General features: G+C 45.0%; 1 protein-coding gene across 2 annotated transcripts in view; it reads right to left on the bottom strand.

Annotated features, from left to right (window-relative positions):
* Nucleotides 1-861: 861 nt before the first annotated feature.
* The window catches only part of LOC138303605 (E3 ubiquitin-protein ligase TRIM39-like), a 63410-nt gene continuing 38832 nt past the window's right edge, over nucleotides 862-25439 (bottom strand). Inside the window, exons 6-7 of one of the 2 annotated variants that reach the window (XM_069242895.1) lie at nucleotides 22753-22865; nucleotides 862-3941 (exon numbers count right to left, since the gene is read on the bottom strand). In XM_069242895.1, the coding sequence (XP_069098996.1) occupies nucleotides 3019-3941; nucleotides 22753-22865 (1036 nt within the window). In that variant the 3' untranslated portion in view covers nucleotides 862-3018. The remainder of the gene's footprint in view (nucleotides 3942-22752; nucleotides 22866-25439) is intronic. The other variant, XM_069242896.1, reaches the window with a different exon arrangement.

The following is a 25439-nucleotide window of genomic DNA, read 5'->3' on the forward strand; positions in this document are numbered from 1 at the left end:
TATACCATAGTAAATTGTGTGATTCCTCACGCCACTTGCCAAAAAACCCTTACATTTCATTTGATATCTGTTCGTACTTCTGTTCATGTTTTCTGATGGCGTTAGCCACTTCCTCTTTACCCTGGCTATGGAATAACTGTCTAATTCTTTCATAAGGTCTCTAACTTTTTGCTTTTATTTTTCACTTCCTCATCCATCAAACGCCATCCTAGAGTGCGGCTTTCACGTTCTGTCTCTGCCTGCTGCTGTGGAGGCAGCTCAGAGGGTTTGGTCCCTGTTGTGGTGCCCTCAGGCTGTAGTGTATTTCCCAAATGTCCTCAAGCAAAATTATTGGTTTGTTCCCGTGGCTGTGCACTCACCACAGGAAGAGAGCTTGGCAAGCCCCTATTATCTGTAATTGTTTCATTCTCCAATCTTCCCTGACCTTGTCAGCCCCCCCACCACGTGGAGGAAACCATTCTTCAGTTCAGGCTTTTATATTTTTATATTATCCTCCACAAAAAGGGCAGCCACTCATTCAAGGGACATCCCATATGCTACCAGAATGTAGGCGGCATTGTAAAGCACAACACATGTCCGCAAAGCCACAGAAACAATACTGTCAGTTTCCTTGCAATGTCAAAAAGAGGCCCTCACCACGATAGAACAGACGCTCAAAACAAAACAGTATGGAAAACAGCACAATGCTACAATGTGATAAATGGCAACATGCAAAACACAGGTACTATAAAACAATCTAAATACCCCTCCCGCCACCCGCCTCTTGTACCCAGGGTGAAAAAGTCCCTGGGGACAATCCAGAGGCCCCCCGGGCACCAGGGGTCCGGAAGAGTGGTTCACAGAAGAACCAAACCGAGTAGGTGACAGGCAAATAAGCAGTGCATTCCCTGCCTGCTGTACTGGGGCAGACCACTACTGCCCCCCTGGCCAGGTTTCCCCCCAGCCCCTCCGGCTGGGTATATAACAGTCACAACCCCTCCGGGTGTGACCGGAGACCACCCCACTGGGTGTCCCGGAAAACACGTGCCTCAGCCCCACTGGCTGACCGCTCCACTGTTACAGCCCCTCAGGCTGCGACCCTGGACAAGCCCTCGAGCTGTCCAGAAAACCACACTGCAGCCCCACCGGCTACACACATTCATTGAAATATGACACCTGCTCGCGTCGTCGGAGCAGAGGAAACAAACACCAGTGCTAGCCCAGAAAGAAAGGGGTAAGGAATTGATAAGTGAAGAGGGAAAGTAGCATAAAACCCTAGAATCCGACACGTGGTGGACGGCCACCAATGGAAAACCAGGAGTAGCCACCTGAACAGGAGTGGCTCTACAGCCATGCCAATGAAGGCAGAGCAGAAAAAGAGCCAGAAACAAAAAACAATGCCCAGGGAGAGGGAGATGGGAAAACTCAGAAGCAACTTCACCCCTTATCACTCCACTCCCCACTTTTTGAGACACAGCCAAAGCAGACAGGCAAAACCAGAGGGGACCAGGAAGTGACAGAGACTCACCACAGCACTGGCACCCTTTCCGGGGAGGGCACTCCGAGCATTGCAGGGAAACCCACAAGAGCCAGGGGCCCTCCCAAACAGCTGGGAGCCAGGCAGGGGAGAATCTAGACATACACAACACTCACACAGATATACAGAAAGGGATATTTGGTTACCCAATTAGGTCTTATGACTGTTAGAGAGAGCCCTCTTATGGCATTGGCTCGCTGGAACAATCTTTAGACCCAGTCCATGGTATATCACAGATGTCTACACTTGACTTCACGTTTGAAGAGTGCCAGCTGTGTGGGTCTTCTGCTAATAAAGTGTCATGATTCCCTCTGTGTCTATACCACCTCGGACCACTGTCCGTGACTATCCTAATATAGCCGGCAGATGTGCACACATAGTGAATTTGGCAAAATGGATCAGTAGCAGCCATGTTGGAATTATGGGCTCCAGCTTCCACCCTTTGCTCCTTGCTGAAGGGAATCAGTGCGCATGCTGCAGCTTGCTGCCTCCAGACAGAAATGGACTGCTGCACACACATCATGCTGCAATTAAACCCAAGCAATACTGCTCAAGAGCACTGGTTATGCAGAAAGTATCATTCTCAGGGGCTAATAACAGTTTTGTAACTGCCGAGTTTCCCAAGGGCCGAGGCAGATTCACCCAGCGTTTTTCTTTACCACTAGTACCTGACATGGTGGTAAGCCTACCTCAGTCCTCGGATCTAGAAAAATGTCTTCTGTGTTAAAAGGGTGGTGTAAACAACAGTATAGTGCCCACGCAAAGCGAGGTCAGACATTCTGAACATAACTTATTTGGTTTTATTGCAAAATGACACCAGGATACACCATAGCACAATAAATATAAAAGAAGTCCATAAAATAACACAACATGTGATATTGAAGGATAACAAAATAACACAATACAAAACAAGGCAGCAAAACATATCCTTTCATAGAAAACCTCAGTAGCATAGATAGCATTTCCCAACATGTGGCATCACAGTAAACCAAAAAACACCAAAGAACACCATGTCAAAGCCAGGATACCACAAGTAAACAAAATACAGCAAAACACAACGTAACATACACCAGGCAGGGACCTTCCCTTGTTACAACAATAGAGAGTTTGCTTTGATTTGGCTAGCCTGATACGACTCCCTCCCTCACCTATTCTTTTAACTTCTAGCAGGATTGCCATCTTTCGAAGAAAAAAACACTGGACATTTGTTGTTATTTCGGAGTCTTCAATGGTCCAGACGTCATATGTGTTCATCTGTAACATGACTTGTCTGCCTTATTTTACTGTTCTAGTGCACATTTAAAAAGGTATTTCTATTAATGTTTGCTGTTTGAAGTGTGTACAGAAGGGGGCCAAGACAACCGGCTTTAGGTCATTTTATTTTTGTATTGACAGGGACATCAAAATACCGGTGTCAGAAGGAAATCAGTCTGGTGGCAACCCTACCTTCAGGTTATACTGGAGGCTCTTCCCCCATGCTAAAGTAAATTCACAACCAGAGCTTATTCGGAGTCACTGGCATTCTTTTGCACTTCTGCTGCAAGAAGAGCTATAACAACCTCAGCGCCCTCCCGAGCTCCTTCTAGCTTTATTTGGAGTTTCCTCTCCGACTCTCGCAGTTTTCTACTCATTTCCCACCTCGCGTCCTCAATGAGTTTGGTTTTCTCAGCGCTATCCTTCTCGCCCTCCAGATCTGTCATCAGGTCCTGATACTGGCGGTGTATTGCCTTCTCAAATATCTTCGCTTCTTCGTTGCACCGCTCTTTAACAACCTCCAGTGATTTCAATAACTTATCGTTGATAATTTGATAGGTCTCATCTGTGTAAAAGGCGCCTCGCTGGAGCACCGTGTCTATCAGCGCCATGACCTCTGACCTCTCACGCGCCCTCTCTTCCGCGCGTGCTCTGCTGCGGATGACGCAGTGACGCCCCCCACACCCACCAATGAGATCCTTCAGAGCCGCCCCTGACGCCTGGACGTAGCTGTTCACCGTCTTACCTTTTAACCCCTCTTTCCATGAGAACAGCACCAGCCCGTGCCTTTGCAGCCCTTCTTCATTATAAAAGAGCCGTTTGATGAAGGCAATTGTTTCCATTCCTTCTGTGACTGTCTGCCCCACGTTCAGCACAAGAAGGATGGCATGAGGGCCCGGGGCAGAGAAAGTCAGACACTTACAACATTCTTCTGGACTTTCCTCCTCTATATCTTCAAGGTCAAGGGGCAGAGCCCATTCTGTAAGTGCCAGCCTCCTCCCATCCCGCACACAACTCCTCTTGGTGCACTCTCCCGTGTCTGACTTGTATTCTAGCCCGTCCTCTCTGCCAAGGAGGGTGTTCAGTGCTGCGTGTGTGCCGTCTCCAGTCAGGTCAATGAGGACAATCCTCAGCTCCTCCATCCCAGGGCCACCGCTGACATCACAGGCACCTGCAAGGAGCACATCACACATTGGAAAAGACACTTTAGGCAAAGGAGGACCAAGCGATACAGTCACACAAGCACAGCCCTGAGAACGTTAACAAAGCATGACCTATGCATCTGGTCAGTACCCAAGAGGTGAGAGGCAGCTCCATAACACTCCATCTATGGACAGGCACGTAACTTGGTCAGTAAGATTGGGGGTGGGACAGTGAGCTATGCATTTACCAACAAACATGCTGGCACATAATGTTGAACTACATTATATGACCAGCATGGCACACAAGGGGTGGCTAAGGGGCAGTGGAAAGGGAGAGGAATGAAGAAAACATTTTTGGTGAGATGTGGCATATTGACAGATTCCCAGGTCTACCAGTAATGATTAGCTGGGAATGAGCCAAAATCATTGGGTGGATACGTGGGAACACCCACACTCCACCCATGGAATGCCTCCCTTGGGCAGAGTAATGCAGCAATTTGCGATGCACTGAGTTACTCTGGATTGATCAAGTTATGCAGAGCTGCACAAGGTGGTCTTGCATGGCTTGATAAATCTGACTTAGGCTTTGCATGGAATAAGGGCAACACAAAACCTACATAAACATGCCCTTTGATGCAAAATGGGTTCTGAATAATCCATGAATACGTCCAGGGGCCACCAAGTGGCTGCTTGCAGAGGAACAGATCCACTAGATGCAGGAGACCAGCTAGGAAGGAAGTACAAATAAGGGTCAGTCTCAACACAATAAAGAGGTGTCACTGACTTAGAATGCTGCTCTTCCTTGAGATGTTTCACAAATCTATATATATATATGTATATATATATATATAGTAGTAGTACAAGGACTTTATTCGACTTTCAACAAGTCATAAAAGTAACAATAATTTACATTTTGATAAACAATAAATAAAATACAATAAGATAAGCTAAAATCTTAGAGATTAAAAAATAATAAATAATCTAAAATAGTTCAAGTTATGTTGGTAGCCCCCATGCACTTTCTTGTGCTTAATACAGAGCATAAAAAATTGGCCAAGGTTCTGCACATCTCGATAGATGATAATACCTGAAGGCAAGTGTACGCGGTGCGGCACTGAGGGAGATTGATTAGCCTTAGGAGAGGGGCTACTAGGCGCTTTCTTTGCTTAGCGTAGAATTTGCAAAATAAAACCACATGGAATGTGGTTTGTTGTGCCTTTGCGTCGCATGGGCAGGCCTTCAGGGTGGTGCTCCAATCATTCATGGTTGGGAAGGTCACCAAACGATGGAATATATCCAGCCTCATTCTAGTGAGCACAAAACGATGGCGAGGATTTATCACGTTCATCAGATAAGGCTGAATAGCCTCCGTTGACAAGATTATTTGATTGTGACTGACGGTGGACTTTTTTGATTCAACCTCCCATCGTAGATCTTCTAGATATTTTAGTGCCATAGCACTCAGGTCTTTCCTAGAGATTGTTTCCAGGAGAGCTGGATTTGTGTAATAAGCTTTGTTGCCCATGTTTTCAAAGAAAGTCATGATGAATTTTAGCCATGGCACCCTTGTTGCGTATGTAGACTCCATGCAGTCGGTCAAAATGGCCTTATTTAGTTCAGTGTGTTCCGAGGTCCAAATTTTGTGCCATAGCAGTAAGGGTTGGATCTTTATCAGGTCGGTGATAAAGGGGGATCCTAGTTCTGAATGAATTATGTATGATGATGTGCCTTTTGGTACCATCAATATATATCTTAAAAAGTCGTTTTCAGCCGTCTGTAGCAGATTACAGTCTGTGTATCCCCAGATACCGGACCCATACGTGACTGCTGGGATGCACTTAGCTTTGTAAATTTTTATCATGTTTGGCGGGGTAATCCCCCCTATTCTTTTAGAGAAAAACCTTAAGGCCATCGTTGTTTTAATATGCTGGGATTTTTTTATCTTCCTACAGTTAACCCAGGAGCCCTGATTGTCGAACATTATGCCCAGGTAGGAAAAGGTGCTTGCGGTTTCTACTCTCCCTTCCGCGGTTGTAATATTGTAGGGTTTGCCGCGTTTCCCACCACAATTCATGATGAATGTTTTTGAATAATTGACAGTAAGACCCAATTGTGACATAAATGTAATACAAGTATTTAGTAGTTTTTGTAAGGCTAACGGGGTCCTGGCCATTAAAACTGCGTCATCTGCATAAAGTAAGACCGGGACAGGACGGTTGCCTATTTGGGGTAGATCTTTACAATTACTAACCAGCACATTTTCTAAGTTGTTTATATACAACGAGAACAGGAACGGGGCGAGGACGCAGCCCTGGCGCACGCCTCTAAATATGCCAAAAGGGCGGGTGCTCTCCCCCTTTAGGCCGTACCTCACTCTTGCTCTGCACCCTGAATACATGTCTCGTATAAACTGGATTATTGCTGGATCTACCCCCATGCTGGTTAAGATGTCCCATAACTTGTCATGTAGTACGCAGTCAAATGCTGAGGATAAGTCAATGAATGCCAGGTGCAAGTTGCCTTCTCTGATCTTAGTATACTTTCCTATAATGATACTTAGGTTTAGGCTTTGTTCCACTGTCCCAATGCCTTTCCTGAATCCGTATTGGACAGGAGACAAGACTCTCTTGTCTTCTGCCCAAATTTGCAATCTGTTCAGGATGATTCTCCCTGCTAGTTTGGCTGTTGAGTCCAGCAGGGAGATAGGTCTGTAGCAGGCTGGGTTAAGACGGTCACCTTTTTTGTATATATATTATTAAAAAAAACAAAGGGACGTTATAGTTAGGTTCTGAATTTACTCATACAAAATCATAGAAATTCAGCAGTTAGAGTTCTTTCAAGTAACTATAACTCACGCTCTAAGGTAACTATAACTCGCGCCACTTCCATGCACAGTTTTTTCTTCAATAATTTGGAGTAATTTATGGTAATTAGCAGGGCATGGCGCAAGCGCGAGTTATAGTTACTTCAAAGAACTCTAACTATAACTCCTGAATTTCTATGGTTTTGTATGAGTAAATTCAGAATCACCCTGTGACCTTTATATTCACTGAAAACAACAGTTACAGGGACGCTGTGATTAGACTCAGATTTAACTCATACAAAACCATTGAAACTCAGCAGTTACAGTTACCTGAGCTAACTATAACTTACCCTCCTGCAATGCTTATGACCCACATATTCCATCACTCATGACATGCTCAATGACATCACTGATGACATAATTGATGACAACTCAAATGACATCACTGATTACATTATCCAGTGTGTGTAATTGTTCTGTAAACAATCTGAGAGTTAAAGATATATACTAAGTACTGCAGAATTAAAAATTCTAATCTTTTTCTAGTAGTAATGAGTGATACTGTTTCTAATATATGTCATATGATTGGCACTGTAACTGTATAGGTTTGTGAGTAGTTGTATGGGTGAGTGAGTGGTTGTATAGGTGGGTTAGTGTGTGTGTGAGTGGCTGTATAGGTGAGTGTGGTAGCTGTGTGAATATCTCTAAAGGGTGGATGACTGTGTGTGCAAGTGGCTTTATAAGTAACTCTGTGGCTATGTGAATGCCTCTATGGGCAGATGATTGTGTGTGTAAGTGACTGTATGGGTGACTGGGTGGCTGTGTGAATGGCTTTATGGTTGAGCGACTGTATGTGTAAGCGGATGTATGGGTAAACCAACAGCTGTTTGACTTGGTGTGTGGGTGTGTGAGTGGCTGTTTTGCACAATAAGTATTTATGTGAGTGGGTGTATAGATGAGTTAGTCGGTGCATGAGTGATTGTATTGATGTGTGAATAGGTAAGTAAGTGGTTTTGTTGATGTGTGAATGGATGTGTGAGTAGCTGTATGGGTGACTGATTGGCTCTGTTAGCTGTATGGGTGAGTGAGTGGTTGTGTGAGTAGCTGTGTGAGTATGTGAATGGGTATGTGAATGGATCTATGGGTGTGTGAGTGTGTATGTGAGTGGCTGTATGGGTGTGTAAGTGAGTGGTTTTGTGGGTGTGAGTAGCTGTATGGATCTGCTAGCGGCTGTCTGAGTGGCTGTATGGGTGATGAGTGAGTGAGTGGTTGTGTGAGTGAGTGGTTGTGTGAGTGAGTGTGTGTGTGTCAATAGTTGTATGGGTCCGTGAATGAGTCTGTGAGTGGTTGGGTGGGTGTATGAGAGGTTGTGTGGGGGTGTGAATGGATGTGTAAGTGGTTCTGTGGGTGATATCACCAGTGATGTCATCAGTGATGTAATTTGAGATGTCATCAATGATATCATCAGTGATGTCACTGAGCATGTCATGAAGGATGTAATGTGTGAGGTCATAAGCAGTGCTTTGCCTGGCATAAATTATGGTTAGCTCAGGTAACTAAAACTGCCAAATTTTAATGGTTTTGTATGACTTAAATCTGAGCTAACTTTAAAGACCCTGTAACCTTTGACTTTTTCAGTGCATTGCTAAGGTTTTTAAAAAATTCTATTTCCTAACTATAATGTCTTGATAACCTTTGTTTTTTTCAGTGAAAAAATAAAATAAAAAATAAAAATATATATATGTATATATATACACACACACACACATGTAGAGGTGCAGTGTGTATTATGCTGTTTATTACCGTTGATAAGTGTGTGGGCAGGCATGAATCACAAAAAACAAAACATCGAGTGAGTGATGTTGCCCCTCTACTTCCTCAACAATGGTGATAAATAGCATATTATACTCTGCAAATTTGCATTTTTGGTTTATACCCTGGCATTTTTTAAACAAAAATGCACGCACAAGGGATTACATTTGTGCGGTGCAGCAAAGATAAATCATACAGAAGTGATATTACGAATATTAGGTGAGTTATTTCCCTATGTAAAATAATTGCTATGAGCTATCAGTGAGGCAGATGTCAATTTTGCTGCACTCTGGTAATAAACCAAATCTGTCATATGCAGTGTAGTAATACATGTGTAAATGAGTAAATTGGCTTTTACTAGTACAGTTGCTCTGTAGGAAAGTACCATCTTGCCTGGCATGTTACCCCCATTTTTACTGTATGTATGTTTGTTTTTGCCTGTGTCACTTGGATCCTGCTAACCAGGACCCCAGTGCTCATAAAGTGTGCCCTGTATGTGTTCCCTGTGTGGTGCCTAACTGTATCACTGAGGCTCTGCTAATCAGAACCTCAGTGTTTATGCTCTCTCTGCTTTTAAAATTGTCACTGCAGGTTAGTGACTAATTTTACCAATTCGTATTGGCACACTGGAACACCCTTATAATTCCCTAGTATATGGTACCTAGCTACCCAGGGTATTGGGGTTCCAGGAGATCCCTATGGGCTGCAACATTTATTTTGCTACCCATAGGGAGCTCAGACAATACTTACACAGGACTGCCACTGCAGCCTGAGTGAAATAACGTCCACGTTATTTCACATCCATTTTACACTGCACTTAAGTAACTTATAAGTCACCTATATGTCTAACCCTCACTTAGTGAAGGTTAGGTACAAAGTTACTTAGTGTGAGGGCACCCTGGCAGTAGCCAGGGTGACCCCACATTGTTCAGGGCAAATTCCACGGACTTTGTGAGTGCGGGGACACCATTACATGCGTACACTACATATAGGTCAATACCTATATGTAGCGTCACAATGGTAACTCCGAACATGGTCATGTCTAGGATCATGGCATTGTCCATGCAATGACAATTCCATGCATCCCTGAGGCTCCAGCATAGAGCCCGGGTACTGCCAAACTAACTCTCTGGGGTTTTCTGTGCAGCTAACGCTGCTGACAACCCTCCAACAGGTTTCTGCCCCCCTGGGGCCTGGGAAGCCCAGTCCCAGGAAGGCAGAACAAAGGATTTCCTCTGAGAGAGGGTGGTACACCCACTCCCTTTGGAAATTGGTGTTAAGGGGCTGAGAGGAGTAGCCTCTCATGGCTTCTGGAAATGCTTTGAAGGGCACAGGTGGTGCCCTCCTTCCATAAGCCAGCCTACACTGGTTCAGGGATCCCCCCAGCCCATCTCTGGCGTGAAACTGGACAAAGGAAAGGGGAGTGACCAGCTCCTCCAGTGTGTCCCAGACCTCTGCCATCTTGGACACAGAAGGGTGAGGGCACAATGGACACATCTGAGTGGCCAGTGCCAGCAGGTGACGTCAGAGACCCCTCCTGATAGGTGCTTACCTTTCTCTGTAGCCAATCCTCCTCTGAGGGCTATTTAGGGTCTCTCCTGTGGGTTTCTCACTAGATAACGAATGCAAGAGCTCACCAGAGTTCCTCTGCACTTCCCTCTTTGACCTCTGCCAAGGATCGACTGCTGACTGCTCCGGGACGCCTGCAAAACCGCAACAAAGTAGCAAGAAGACTACCAGTAACATTGTAGCGCCTCATCCTGCCGGCTTTCTCAACTGTTTCCTGGTGGTGCAGGCTCTGAGGGCTGTCTGCCTTCACCCTGCAGTGGAAGCCAAGAAGAAATCTCCAGTGGGTCGACGGAATCTTCCCCCTGCCAATGCAGGCACCAAACTTCTGCATCACCGGTCCTCTGGGTCCCTTCTCATCTTGACGAGCGTGGTCCCTGGAACACAGGAGCTGGATCCAAGTGTCCCGACAGTCCAGTGGCCCTTCTGTCCAAATTTGGTGGAGGGACGTCCTTAACTCCCCACGCCAGATGATAATCCTGTGTACTGAGTGAACTGCAGCTGCTCGGGCTTCTGTGCACTTTTGCAAGACTTCCTTTGTGCACAGCCTAGCCCAGGTCCCCAGCACTCTGTACTGCGTTGCCCAACTCGCTGAGTTAGACTCCGACTTCGTGGGATCTTCTTTTGTTGTGCTGAGTCGACCGTCATGCACAGATCTTCTGAACGCCTGTTCAGGTGCTTCTGTGGGTGCTGCCTGCTTCTGCGTGGGCTCTCTCTGTGTTGCTGAGCACCCCCTATGTCTCCTCCTCCAAGGGGCGACCTCCTGGTCCTTCCTGGACCATGGCAACACCCAAAATCCTCAACCGCGACTCTCGCAGCTAGCAAGGTTTGTTTGTTGTTTTTCTGTATGGAAACAACTCTGCATCCTCCAGCACGCCGTGGGACATCTTTTGACCAAAGGAGAAGTCCCTGGCTCCTTCCGTTGTTGCAGAACCTTTGGCTTATTCCACCAGGAGGCAGCCCTTTTGTACTTTCATCCGGGGTTTAGTGGGCTCCTGCCCCCCTGGACACTTGCATGACTCTTGGGCTTGGTCCCCTTCCTTTGCAGGTCCTCAGGTCCAGGAATCCGTCTTCAATGCTTTGCAGTCAGTTGTTGTATTTGCAGAATCCCCTATCTTGACTTTACTGTCTTTCTGGGGTAGTAGGGTAACTTTACTCATACTTTTCAGGGTCTTGGATTGGACACCCTTATTGTTTTCTTACACTCCCAGCGACCCTCTACACACTACACTAGGCCTGGGGTCCATTTGTGGTTCGCATTCCACTTTTGGAGTATATGGTTTGTGTTGCCCCTAGGCCTATTGTCTCCTATTGCATTCTATTGTGTTCTACAGTGTTTGCACTACTTTTCTAACTGTTTACTTACCTGATTTTGGTTTGTGTGTATATTTTGTGTATATTACTTACCTGCTAAGGGAGTATATCCTCTGAGATACTTTTGGCATATTGTCACTAAAATAAAGTACCTTTATTTTCAGTAACTCTGAGTATTGTGTTTCTTATGATATAGTGCTAAGTGATATAAGTGGTATAGTAGGAGCTTTGCATGTCTCCTAGTTCAGCCTAAGCTGCTCTGCTATAGCTACCTCTATCAGTCTAAGCTGCTAGAACACTACTAATCTACTAATAAGGGATAACTGGATCTGGCACAAGGTGTAAGTACCACAAGATACCCACTATAAGCCAGGCCAGGCTCCTACATTGGTGGTGCAGCGATGGGATAAGTACTTGTAACTGCTTTACCACTTTGTCATTGGTGCTTTTCATAATAAAAACATATACCAAATACTTCAATATATACACAATTACCTAAACCGTTTAACTTTCCTTCTCTAAAACTTTCTAAAAAGTTTCTGAAAAGTTTCTGAAAACTTTTAAAAGTTTTCAATAGTTTGAAAAAGTGTTTCTCTGTTCTTTTAAAAGTCCCAAAAGCTTTTTTCCCTCTCTGTCCCAAACCTTTTTATCATATCTGCAGTAGAGCTTACTCCCACAGTTGTCCAGGCAACATATGGGAATCTAAACTTTAAAAGTTTGAGGGTCTCTGCGTAGAAAGAGGTTTAGCAATTGGTAAGAATCCTACAAAAGATCTTCTCCTTAGCCTTCTCCTAGAAAGTGACCAGAACCAGTCTGGCCCCTCCCAGGAACAGGAGGTAGAGGAGTGGGATACCCAGCCAGACTCAGAGGAGTCCCCTGAGGATGCTGAGGAGAGTTCTTCCAAGGACCTGCCAGCTAACAGCCCACCTAGTGACACTGGTAGTGGGAGGGGGTTACACATTAGTAGGGCACCTTTCACTCCTAAAGGCCAGGTTACTAGAGTCCAGTCAGTTAGGGACAGTTCCAGCTCTGCCATTTCCCACATTTCTTCTGTGTCTCACAATTCCCAAGCCTCCCACCCTGAGGATAACTTAATGGAAAGGGAAATCAGAAAGCGGAGATTGGAAGAGGCCAGGCTGAAGCTTAAACAGCAGCAGTTGGCCTTAGACATGGAATCTCTGGATGTGGAAAGGGAAAAACAGAGGTTGGGTTTAGTTGCCATGGTGGCCGCAGCAGTGTTTTTGATAGCAATCCTGTTAGAGAGCAAGATTCCAGAAAGCTGAATAAGATAGTCCCCCCTTACGAGGAGGGGGGTGACATTAACAAGTGGTTTGCTGCACTTGAGAGGGCCTGTTGGTCCCTCAAAGGCAGTGGGCTGCTATCATGTGGCTATCTTTCACTGGTAAGGGTAGGGATAGGCTCCTTACTGTCAAAGAAAGTGATGCTAATAACTACAAAGTTTTGAAGGATGCACTCTTGGATGGATTTGGCTTAACCACTGAACAATACAGGATTAAGTTTGGAGACACCAGAAAACAGTCCTCTCAAGGTTGGACAGACTTTGTAGACGGTTCAGTGAAAGCCTTTGAGGGTTGGTTACATGGCAGTAAGGTGACTGACTATGAAAGCCTGTATAATCTAATCCAGAGAGAGTATATTTTGAACAAGTGTGTGTCTGATTTGTTGCACCAGGACTTGGTAGACTCAGATCTGACCTCTCCCCAAGAATTGGGAAAGAAGGCAGACAAATGGGTCAGAACAAGAGTTAACAGAAAAGTTCATAAAGGGGTGACAAGTATGGCAAGAAGAAGGATGGTAAGTCTTCTGATAAGGGTGGGGAGAAAGATAAAAAATCTTCAAAGAGTCTTCATCAGGCCCACAAAAATCCTCTGGGGGTGATGGGTCCAAATCCTCTTCTCACAATCGGAAAAAGCCTTTGTGTTTTTTATGTAAAGTAAAAGGCCATTAGGCAAGTGATGCCACTTGTCCAAAGAAAAACACCAAACGTCCCACAACCACAACCCCAACTGCAAACTTTAGTGCCCCTAGTAATAGCAGTGGTGGTGGGAAGTCTACTACAAATAGCCAATCCAAGGGTGTAGCTGGGCTCACTATTGGCAGTGTAGTTGGGGTTGGTCTTGTTAGGGAGACCACAGAGGCTGTTTTAGTCTCTGATGGTGGCATTGACTTTGACACCTTGGTTGCTTGTCCACTTAATATGGGTAAGTACAAGCAACTACCCCTAATTAACACTGTTGAGGTTGAGGCCTACAGGGACACAGGAGCCAGTGTAACTATGGGTATAGAGAAACTGGTTCACCCTGATCAACACCTACTTGGTCAGCAGTACGAAGTGACTGATGCTCACAATAATACACTCAGCCACCCCATGGCTGTTGTGAATCTCAACTGGGGGCGGGGGGCTACAGGGCCAAAGAAAGTTGTGGTAGCCACTGAATTACCTATAGATTGCTTACTAGGCAATGATTTGGAGACATCAGCTTGGGCCGAAGTGGAGTTGGAGGCTCATGCAGCAATCTTGGGCATTCCTGAGCATATCTTTGATATGACAAGGGCTCAGGTCAAAAAGCAAAAAGGACAGTGAAACTTGGATCCTGGAACAATGGACCACATGCTCCCAAAGGCTAGGGGTAGAAAGGGTAAATCCTTGCTCACTATCCCTCCCTCACCAGAAGATTCCCCTTCTGAGGAAGAGGAATCCTCTCCCTGCAGAACCTACACCATATGAGCTGGCAGCAGACACTGCTGAGCTTTTGGGTGCAGGAGTTCCTGCTAGGGAAGACCTGAGTGTGGCACTGCAGACCTGTCCCACACTAGAGGGTTTGAGACAGCAAGCTGTCAAACAGCAGAATGGGGATGTCAGTGATAGCCATAAGGTGTATTGGGAAGACAACCTCCTGTATACTGAATCAAGGGATCCTAACCTGGAGCTGCCAGGAGATTGGTCATCCCTTTGCAATACAGAGAGTTTCTTCTTACCTTGACACATGACATTACCTTGGCTGGGCATTTGGGCCAAAGTAAAACTGGGGACAGACTTGTTCCCCTGTTTCACTGGCCTCATATGTCAGAGGACACCAAAGAGTTTTGTCGCTCTTGTGTGACCTGCCAAGCCAGTGGCAAGACTGGTGGCACTTAAAAGGCCCCCTTAATTCCACTTCCTGTGGTTGGGGTGCCCGTTGAAAGGGTAGTGGTTGACATAGTTGCCCCGCTTGACCCCTCAACAGCTTCAGGCAATAGATTTATCCTGGTGGTAGTGGACCATGCCATTAGGTACCCTGAAGCCATCCCCTTAAGGACCACTACAGCTCCTGCAGTGGCAAAGTCCCTCCTGGGAATCTTTTCTAGAGTGGGTTTCCCTAAGCAAGTGGTGTCAGACAGAGGTAGTGACTTCATGTCTGCATACCTCAAAGCAATGTGGAAGGAGTGTGGTGTAACATACAAGTTCACTACTCCTTATCATCCACAAACAAATGGTCTGGTTGAGAGGTTTAATAAAACTCTCAAAGGTATGATAATGGGACTCCGTGAAAAACTCAGAAGGAGATGGGATGTCCTGTTCCCTTGCCTCCTTTTTGCTTACAGGGAGGTACCCCAGGAATGAGTCAGCTTTAGCCCCTTTTAACTCCTCTTTGGGCACCCTGTGAGAGGTCCCCTTGCACTCGTTAAGGAGGGTTGGGAACAACCTTTAAAAGCTCCTAAACAAGACATTGTGGACTATGTACTTGATCTAAGATCAAGAATGGCTGAGTACATGAAAAAGGCCAGTAAAAACCTTCAGGCCAGCCAGGAGCTGCAAAAGCAATGGCATGACCAGAAGGCTGTCCTGACCCAGTACCACCCAAGACAGAAGGTGTGGGTATTGGAGCCTGTGGCCCCAAGAGCACTCCAGGACAAATGTAGTGGACCCCATCTAATTGTAGAGAAAAAGGGTGAGGTTACCTACTTGGTATACCTGGGCACTGCCAGGAGTCCGCTTAGGGTGCTCCATGTCAACCACCTAAAACCCTACTATGACAGGGCTGATCTCACCCTGCTCATGGCAACTTACGAGGGACAGGAGGAAGAGAGTGACCCTCTCCCTGATCTCTTCTCCACCACTGAAGCTGATAGCTTAGTGGAGGAAGTAGTACCTGCAGATTGTCTTACTGCTGAGCAGAAAGATAACTGTGTAAATCTTTTAAGTCAGTTTTCTGAACTCTTCTCACTGATACCAGGTACCACTACTTGGTATAAGCACACAATCAATACTGGAGACAGTTTAACTGTAACAAGTAAGATTTATAGGCAGCCTGACCATGTCAGGGACTGCATTAAACAAGAGGTTCAGAAAATGTTAGACTTAGGAGTGATTGAGCCTTCAGAAAGCCTGTGGGCTAGCCCAGTGGTGCTTGTTCCAAAACCTCACAGTAAGGATGCTAAAAGAGAGATGAGGTTTTGTGTTGACCAGGGCAGAGGAGCTGATAAATACACTGGCTTCTGCCCAGTATCTAAGAACTTTTGATTTAACTGCAGGGTATTGGCAGATTAAGTTATCAGAAGATGCAAAACCTAAAACTGCATTCTCAACCACTGGAGGGCACTATCAATTCACTGTGATGCCCTTTGGTCTGAAGAATGCACCTGCCACTTTTCAAAGGTTGGTGAACACAGTCCTGCAAGGGTTGGAAGCTTTTAGTGCAGCATATCTGGATGATATAGCTTTCTTTAGCTGCACCTGGGATGATCACCTGGTCCACCTGTGGAAAGTTTTGGCGGCCCTGCAAAAGGCAGGCCTCAAAGTGCCAGATAGGGCAGGGGAAAGTGGTTTATCTGGGCCACCCAGTAGGTGTCATTGTCTGAGTATTACGTTTTTTGGCTCATTTAATTATCCACCTGATGGTTTCATTATAGTTGGAAGTTCAACTTTACTAACAATTTTTAATAATTATTTCGAGATATATTGAATTAATATTATAGTACTATTTTTATTTTGAAGGCTATGTTTGTTGGTTCACGTAATGTATTAACTTCTTGAACATTCAGCAGACAGATGTGTGTATATATAGTGATAGGAATACTTGGAATTGTGGAATTATTTTATTGTCTAAGTGTGTTGACAAACTATTCTGTTAGTTCGTTTGGATATGTGATATGTGATATTTAGGTGTCCTGTACATTTTAACTACTTTTCTGATGAGCCATATTTTTTGACCCAAACTGAGGAAGTTTCCTTCGTTCCAACACACTTCAAGATGGCTGCCATGGTTCTTATTAATCTCGTGGCTCTGGTATTCAGTAATCAAGATTCAGTGGACGTACTTATGGAGCAGTTGTCATGAATATGTGGTCTTATATAAATTGAAATAAGGGCATGACCCGGGCACTAATGATTGTACTTTGTTGGTGCACTGTGTAGCACTCTGGACTCGTGGATAATCTAAGATGGCTGCTGCGAGCAACCTTTTTTTCTGACGAGGGACGTCGTTGACCCATACGACTAAATTTCCGGGTCGAAATGGCCAGTCTAGGGATTACTTTTACCTGATATTGCCAGTAGGGGCAGTATATTTAAACTTTGACCGCCCTTGTGAGATTTGGCTTGTTAAACAATTTAACGTTCGGAAAAACCATGAAATTATATCGAAGATGGGAGTTGCTGCACATAGGGCTATATTTATACTCTGTTTGCGCCGGATTTGCGTCGTTTTTTTTTACGCAAATTCGACGCAAAAATAACTCCATATTTATACTTTGGCGTTAGACGCGTCTAGCGCCAAAGTTCATGGAGTTTGCGTAATTTTTTTGCGTGGACACCTACCTTGCGTTCATTATATGCAAGGTAGGCGTTCCCGTCAAAAAATTACTCCCAGGCCTGTGCGCCTTATTTACACTCCCCTGCAAAAATGACGCACGTGAGTGGGCGGGCCTTACAAAATGACGTCTAGCCGCGTTAGCGTCATTTTTTAACGCCTGCTCAGGGCAGGTGTTAAGGGACCTGTGGGCTCGGAAGGAGCCCACAGGTGCCCTCCCATGCCCCCAGGGACACCCCCTGCCACCCTTGCCCACCCCAGGAGGACGCCCAAAGATGGAGGGACCCACCCCTGGGAACTTAAGGTAAGTGCTGGTAAGTATATATATATTTTTTTTTTGTGGCATAGGGGGGCCTGATTTGTGCCCCCCTACATGCCACTATGCCCAATGACCATGCCCAGGGGACATAAGTCCCCTGGGCATGGCCATTGGGCAAGGGGGCATGACTCCTGTGTTTGCTAAGACAGGAGTCATGTTAATGGCGTCTGGGCGTAAAAAAAAAATGGCGCAAATCGGGTTGAGGCGATAATTTTGCCTCAGCCTGACTTGCCCCATTTTTGGACGCCCAAGCTCCATTTTCCCCTACGCCGGCGCTGCCTGGTGTGTGTCATTTTTTTTTGACGCACACCACTCCGCAGCGCCGGCTAAGGCCGGCTAACGTCATTCAATAAATACGGCGCCCGCATGGTGCTTCAGAATGGCGTTAGCCGGTGTTAAATTTTTTGACGCACAACTGCGTTGGCGCAGTTGTGCGTCGAAAAGTATAAATATGGCCCTAAGTATTTAGCTCTGGGAGATCTCAGCAGGTACTTGTGTTGATAAAACATGTGAAGGACTTGTTATGTAGTATATTAAATTGACTGAAACGGAATTGTAACAAGGTCTTAGGCTGATATAATGCTGTTATAGATGATTATATCGGGTTTTATGACTATCAAGTTACTTTGTTACTGAGAGTGTGACCATGTCTGGGTGTGTCAGAACTGTTGGAATCGAAATGGTTTAGATCACAGGGATATTCATTCACTTGTATGGACATATTTAAGGAGTAGTTCAAAGTAGTAATTTTGCTGTAGATTATTGTCTAGTGTTGTGATATAGTATGGAAGATGGGTCATTTACCATTGAGCTATCAGATGTATTTCAGTGGTGTTGGTATTTTTTGTTTAGCAAAGATTTCAGAAAGTGCTAAATAGCACTGATTTGCTTTTCATACCAGATGTGCTATGGCTGAGCCAATGGATATGAGGACAATTAAGAGTTGACAAACCAGTCAGGAATGGATTGGGTATGTCACAAATATGCCACGCACGGGACTCAAACAATTGTTTTCACACAGGTCACTTATTAGGTAGATGAAGTAATTTATCAGTTGATCACATTGGGTATCACTGGTGATTATTTAGTATTAGATATTATTTGAGTGATTATTTGTTAAATTCCTTTGTCTATTTTTTCTTGTTGTTATGTTTTATTTGTTTGTTTGCACATGTGTAAAGTTATTTATATTTATGTTTGTCTATATGTATAAATAAATAAGTTACATATACCCTTTTGATTATGTAATATGTGGGTATTTGTTTACTGTTGTTTGTGTTTCTAATATGTATTATATGTGTTATGTTAAAGCCCTGAAGAAGTCCAAAGTTGGAGGACAAAACGCGTTGGCTGTTGTCACTATCATTTTATACACCATTGAGACAAAGAGGAAGAAAACAAAGAGAAGATTTACTATACTTTTAACTTCAAATGGACTGAAATGTGTTACAAAAGATCTGTCTATCTGGGGTAGCTGTAGCTAAGCAGCCAAGGCTTATCTAGGAGACATGCAAAGCTCTTGTAATACCATTGTAGGCACACAGTACTCACACACACAAAAGAAAATACTCAGTGTTACAAAAATAAAGGTACTTAATTTTTAGAACACAATGCCAAAAATACCTTAGAGACTATACCCCCTTAGGAGGTAAGTAATAGCTGTAAAAACAGTTAGAAAACAGTGCAAATAGTGAAAATCACGATAGGTTGCAATAGGCCTGGGGGGAACACAAACCATATACTAAATTAGTGGAATGCGAAAGTCGGTCTCCCAGCTAGGCAGATGTAGTGTGTAGAGGGGTGCTGGGAGTGTAAGAAAACACTAAAGGTAAGTAATAGAACCCAGCGAGAGCCCAGGAAAATAGGAGTAAATCACAGTAAGTTTCCTAGAACAAAGAATTCATGATGAAGATAATGCAAAACCCAGAAGAGACTGCAAGACACCAACAATGGATTCCTGGACCTGAAGACCTGTGGAAGAAGGGGACCAAGTCCAAGAAGCACTGAAGAGTCCAGGGAGAACAGGAGCCCCTGCTATCCCAGATGAAGGTGCAATAGAAGAACCACCGATGAGGAAGAACAGTCAGTACTGCACCCAAGAAGACGGATGCGGGTGCCTGGTTGATGCTGATGATGTCCCACACCAGATGGAAGATTGCAGTTTGGTTTGCGTCACTGGATTCCGCCAACAAGCTTTGGCACACGCAAAGCACGCGGTTAGCAGAAAATTGCGCTGCCCAGGACCTGGTGGCCTCTACCCAGGAGGGGAGGACAGAGGGGGATCTCAGCAACTCAGAGAGCCCTCAGAAGACCAAGCAGCACGCACAGGAGTCCCACAGCATGGGGACAAAGAAGGTGCAAATAGAGGCCCACGCACCACAACACAAAGGGATCCCACGTCGTCAGAGAACCCCTCAGGAACTTGTGCGTCGCAGGATGGAGTTCTGGGGGCCTAAGCTGTGCTGTGCACAAAGAACTTTGTGGAAGGTCGCACACAAGCTTGGCAAATGCAAATCACGCGGTGCATGGGGGTACTGTCTTGCGTGGGAAGGAAAGCTCTTACCACCACCAAAGTTGGAGAGCTGTGCCTTGGGATTGTCGGTGTCACTTTAGTCCACTATCTGTGTTGCTGGATCCACGCTCGTCGTCAGAAGAGGGGACCCACGCCACCAGTCGTCGCTTCAGAGGGGTGCCTGCTGATGCAGGGAAGAGACTCCTTCACATTAAGGGAGATTCCTTTGCTTCTTCTGGTGCAGGCCGAAGACAGGCAGTCCTCGGAGGATGCACGATCTGGAAACAGTTGCAGTTGCTGGCAGGAGCTGAAGATACAATGTTGCAGAAGTCGTCTTTGCTTCTTTGTTGCAGTTTGTAGAGTTCCTTGAGGGTCCAGATGCAGTTTTGTCAGCAGAATATGAAGTAAAGGATGCAGAGGATTCCTGCTGGAGTCTTGCAATCCGAATCTGAGGAAACACCCAGAGGAGATACCCTAAATAGCCCTGAAAGGGGGATTGGTTGGCTACCCAGGTAAGCAACTAACAGGGGAGGGCTCTGACATCACCTGCTGGCACTGGCCACTCAGTTGCTCCCAGAGTGCCCCACCACCGTGGAATCCAAGATGGCAAAACCCAGTGGGTGCACTACCTATGCTGGGTGTGTCAGTGTCTGTGTGGGTCTGTGAGGGGGTGCATGAGGGTCTGAGTGGGTCTGAGTGGGTGCGTCAGTGACTGGATGTGTGAGAGATGGAGAAGGTCTGTGAGTGTCTGAGGGTCTGACTGGGTCATTGTGTCAGTGTCTGAGTGGGTCTGTGAGTGGGTGCATGAGGCTCTGAGTGGTCTGTGAGTGGGTGTATGCATGCCTCAGTGGGTCTGTGTGAGGGTGCATTAGTGCCTCAAAGGGTCTGTGAGTGGGCACATCAGTGTGTGAGTGGGTGCATGAGGGTCTGAATGGGTCTATGAGTGGATGTGTCAGTGTCTGTGTGGGTCAGTGAATGGGCGTCTGAGTAGGTCTGTGAGTGGATGCGACAGTGTCTGAGTGGGTCTGTGAGTGAGTGCATGAGGGCCTGAGTGGATATGTGAGTGGGTGCGAGGGTCTGAATGGGACCGTGAGTAGGTGCATGAGGGACTGTGTGGGTCTGTGAGGGTGTGTGTGAGGGTCTGGATGGGTTGATGAGTGGGTGTGTGAGTGGGTGCATGAGACTCTGAGTGGACTGTGAGTGGGTGTATGAGTGTCTGAGTGGGTCTGTGTCTGGGTGCATCAGTGTCTCACTGGGTCGTGAGTGGGTGCATCAGTGTCTGAGTGGGTCTGTGAGTGGGTGCATGAGGATCTAAGTGGGTGTGTGAGTGGGTATGTCACTGTCTGAGTTGGTCTGTGAGTGAGTGTGTGAGGCTCTGAATGATCTGTGAGTGGCTGTATGAGTGTATCAATAGGTCTGTGTGTGGGTGCATCAGTGACTCACTGGGTCTGTGAGTGGCTGCATAAGTGTCTTAGTGGGGGGTGTGAGTGGGTGCATGAGTTCATGAGTGCATGTATAAGTGAATAAATTAGTATATGAATGAGTCTGTGGTTTCTCTTCCAAATGTTTTCATATTTGCAAATATTTTGAGAATTATTCACAAATATTCACGAATATCGCAGATGGTGATGCAAAATATTTTAAACCCAGAGTTTGTACCTAAACACACCTATATCACAACCCTGGAGTCAGGGAGCCTCCAACCACATCCCTTATGCCACTTTCAATGCGGATTTTCACCCCTGGGGACCGTGTCCCATGAAATAAAATGGCGACCGCAACTTTCTAGTCAGGTTGCGGTCAGCCAATTACAGTGCTTCTTTTCGCACATGCATTTGCAGAAATTCACGAATATTCGCAAATTATTTGGAGCCCAGATATACAAATTTGGATTTCCTTTAGTATCTCAAAATCTATTGAACTGATTGACACCAAATACACAAAAGCGTAATCTGTGTACCGAAAGCTAGCTTTCTGCCAAATTTGGTGTAATTCCGTCCAGTAGTTCGGGCTGTAGTCGTGTCAAAAGGTCCTATGGGAATTAACATGGGGAATGCAACTTTTTTTTACCTCCGCCCCCATTTTTCTTGGTATCCGCTTGACAGATCACCCCTAAACTTTCCATGTCCAACAAGAATCACCAGGGCACTTTTTTCATCAAACAGTGCTAAAGATATAGGCAAGTCAAAAAACGCTTTTTCTACGGAAACTAGGTCCTAACTATAACTACCTAATGGCGACTATGTGTGTGTGTGTATCTTACACTCACTGCTTGCTGGTTCTTACATTTATTTTGCAACCCCTGGTGTCCTAAACCAAAACAATTTCTTGGGTCTGGTGTATGGCAATATACATATATGCAATAGCAGTCCATAAGAGCACTCATTCTTTTTCAGATTTGGTGTAAGACAGATGTGGCTGGATGCCACCAGGAGTGCACCACCCCCAAAGTAGGTTGGGGATGGAAAGGCAAACACGATAATCTGAAAAGGAATGAAGTGTAAATAAGAAAATGGAGCCTTAGTATTAGGCATACCCTGAAATTTGGGAGTATAATTTGTTGTCTTTTGAGCAAACATTTGGCGCTGGCACTTATTCTTTCAGAAATTAGGCATTGGGGTAAGTACCCCGGACTGCATAAAGAGAATCAGTAGCTGCGGAAAACCATAATAGAACAGGAGTAACAAATGAATGTGCTTACCACTGTATTTTGCAGACATTTTCATTAGGACCAGCTCCTTAGTAAAACTATAGATGCTGTTGCTCAGTTCAGCAGACACCTGCGTTGGTTTCTCTGTGGTATCACTCTTGAACCTAGAATGATATTGTCAGTGTTAGTGGTGGTGAGTGATTTGTGTGTAGGACACACAGGCTAGGGGGTCTGATTTAGATCTTGGTGGAGGGGATTACTCCGTCACAAATGTGATAGATATCCTGTCTGCCATATTAGGATCCCATTATGTCCTATGGAGATCGTAATACGGCGGACAAGATATCTGTCACACTTGAGACGGAATATTCAATCCTCTGATACCTTAATCAGGACCTAAATTACTTACTATTGTTGACTGAGGCAGAGGGTATGGAGAGATAGGTTGGGGCATGTTAGGGGGTGCTTGGAAGTGGAGTATAGCTACTGTTTGGGTACTGGAGGAACTGAACAAGGTTTAAGTGTAAAAGGTGCAGGTGATTTGTGATATTGGTGTTGGCCTGGGTTTAGGATTTCAACGGTCCATAGAGATTATTGGCTATGAGCATCAAATGTTGCAGGAGTATGTCAGAGTATGTCATAGCCGTATGTTTGACTTTTGAATGAAGAGAGCATGAAATGAAATACTAGTGATCTAATTGCAATCAACAGGTGACCTCCAAGGGGAGATTTAATCTACACAGATAATGTTGGATACATCTGGCCCACAATAGCACAATGACAATTATTGAACTTGAACTTACAGAGACTTATGGATTTGTAACCTGCTCGGCTTCTCTTTTCTGAACCATGACCAAACTAAAATGTCTTTCCCTTGTAATTTACAAAAATACTTTTTTCTTTTATTTCCCTGCTTCTTGCACTTCTCTTTCCCTTGACAGGCTTCAATTTGTTGTTTTAAAGAATGTGCTATTTATCATTTCATCCTTTATGTATTATGTCATTTATCTGATGCACCCATGCTTTTTTTAAGTGAAATGTGTTCCATAAAAATAAAACAGCATGCTGCCAGTAACATAGAGATGCCCTGTATCTTTAAGGGGATGGTATCATCACCGGGTTTCCATCACGTCACGTAGGATATCAGAGGTGTTCCAAGGGTTCCATTGGTGATGGTTGGCCTCAAGGGTAACTACCATATCCGGTTTGTGGCATAATACATTGCTCCTTATTACGTACCGAGCACATAGGCTTCACTGTGCCCTTATCGCTGCATTGGGTCGAATTTACGTTATCTCATTAGGGGTGGGATTTGCGTCACTTTTGGCACAGCCCCTAATTCCCAACTATCTCGCCGGCTAACGCCTAGTGAGTGATGTAAAGAGCCAGAAGAACTTTTGTCTTAAAAAGATATGGTGGGCCAACACAAGTGAGACACATAGGAATATGGGATGCCACCTGTGAGACAACTGCTTTACCACGCAGTGACTTAACCCCCCACAGGACACATTTACTGCAGGCACAGAATCAGAGTGACAGAGTAAAATATTCCATCATCCTGACAAAGTAACCCTACTCTCAATCAGGCCCTTTGTTATTTTGGTTCACAGAAGTTCGAAAGCATGTTTGCCATTGTCCCAATTCAAAATCCTGCCTCATGACTATAGCAAACAGGTTGGTCGTGATCATGTGTCGCTCTAAAAACTGATTGCTGTTCTAAAACGTTTGGGAAACACTTCCAAAGAAGAGACCTCTTGCACACAATTCAGGACAAGTATTATGCCCAAAAACCTTCAAAGATCAAGTCAGCCCACTAGTATAGGTTCTATCTTAAAACAACATGTGTCCATGTTGTGCTGTTATGTTTAAAATGTAGGTATTATGGAACTTCAGCTATCTTAACTATTGTGATGGTATTAGGGTTAAGGTCATGTAAAATGACTTTCCTGAAAAATTAAGGGTCAAGTGGCACATGATGTCACTTCCTGTGATGTTGTTAAATCCAAAGGGTATGTTCTGATACCCCTGGCATTTTGGAGAATCAAAACCCATTCCCTAGAGCCATACTTTTTGGGATAGGCATGAAAGTATTGTATACACCTTCAGAGGCATATTATAGAAGGTGGGGGGTGATTGGGTTGAACAGAATGAAGCTGGAGATTTTCACCAGATTTATCTGCATGGAGCATCCATCTAAGGTATGACACAGCTCATCAAGAAAATCAATTAATGGGCAGACATGTGGGGAGAAAACTCCTTGCATGTAGAGGTCATTGACTGTTTTACAAAAACAGTCCTCTTCATTATGAGTTTAATTTCTGAAAAGCAAACAGAAATGCTGAGTAGGGCCAAAACAATATGGTACCCACTCAGCATTTCCCTCAGCCTGCAGTAGAGATAATGGTGCCACAACCGCACTGTAGACCTGGAGATCCCCACTAGGCAGGCATAGATTTCTGAATAGGGTGGGAGGTACCCCAGAGAAAAACAACTAGTTCTTGGCCTCTGCTGATCTGGTGCGCAACAACACTGCCAGCAAAGGACTAAATGAATCCTTCAGTGCGCAAATGAGCCAAGACGTTTGTTGTGACCATGGTAAGACGATAAATAAATGCTATTAAATTGTGTTAGACTTTTTGTCCTTGGCACGGTCTCCCTTAACTTTTTGCCTCTGTTTCCCAGGTTGTTGATGTGTGATGGACTCTGTTTTTACTGTTTTTGTTACTCTGGGCACTTTA

This window comes from Pleurodeles waltl, chromosome 7 (genome assembly GCF_031143425.1).
Source record: "Pleurodeles waltl isolate 20211129_DDA chromosome 7, aPleWal1.hap1.20221129, whole genome shotgun sequence".
Taxonomy (NCBI): Eukaryota; Metazoa; Chordata; class Amphibia; order Caudata; family Salamandridae; genus Pleurodeles; species Pleurodeles waltl.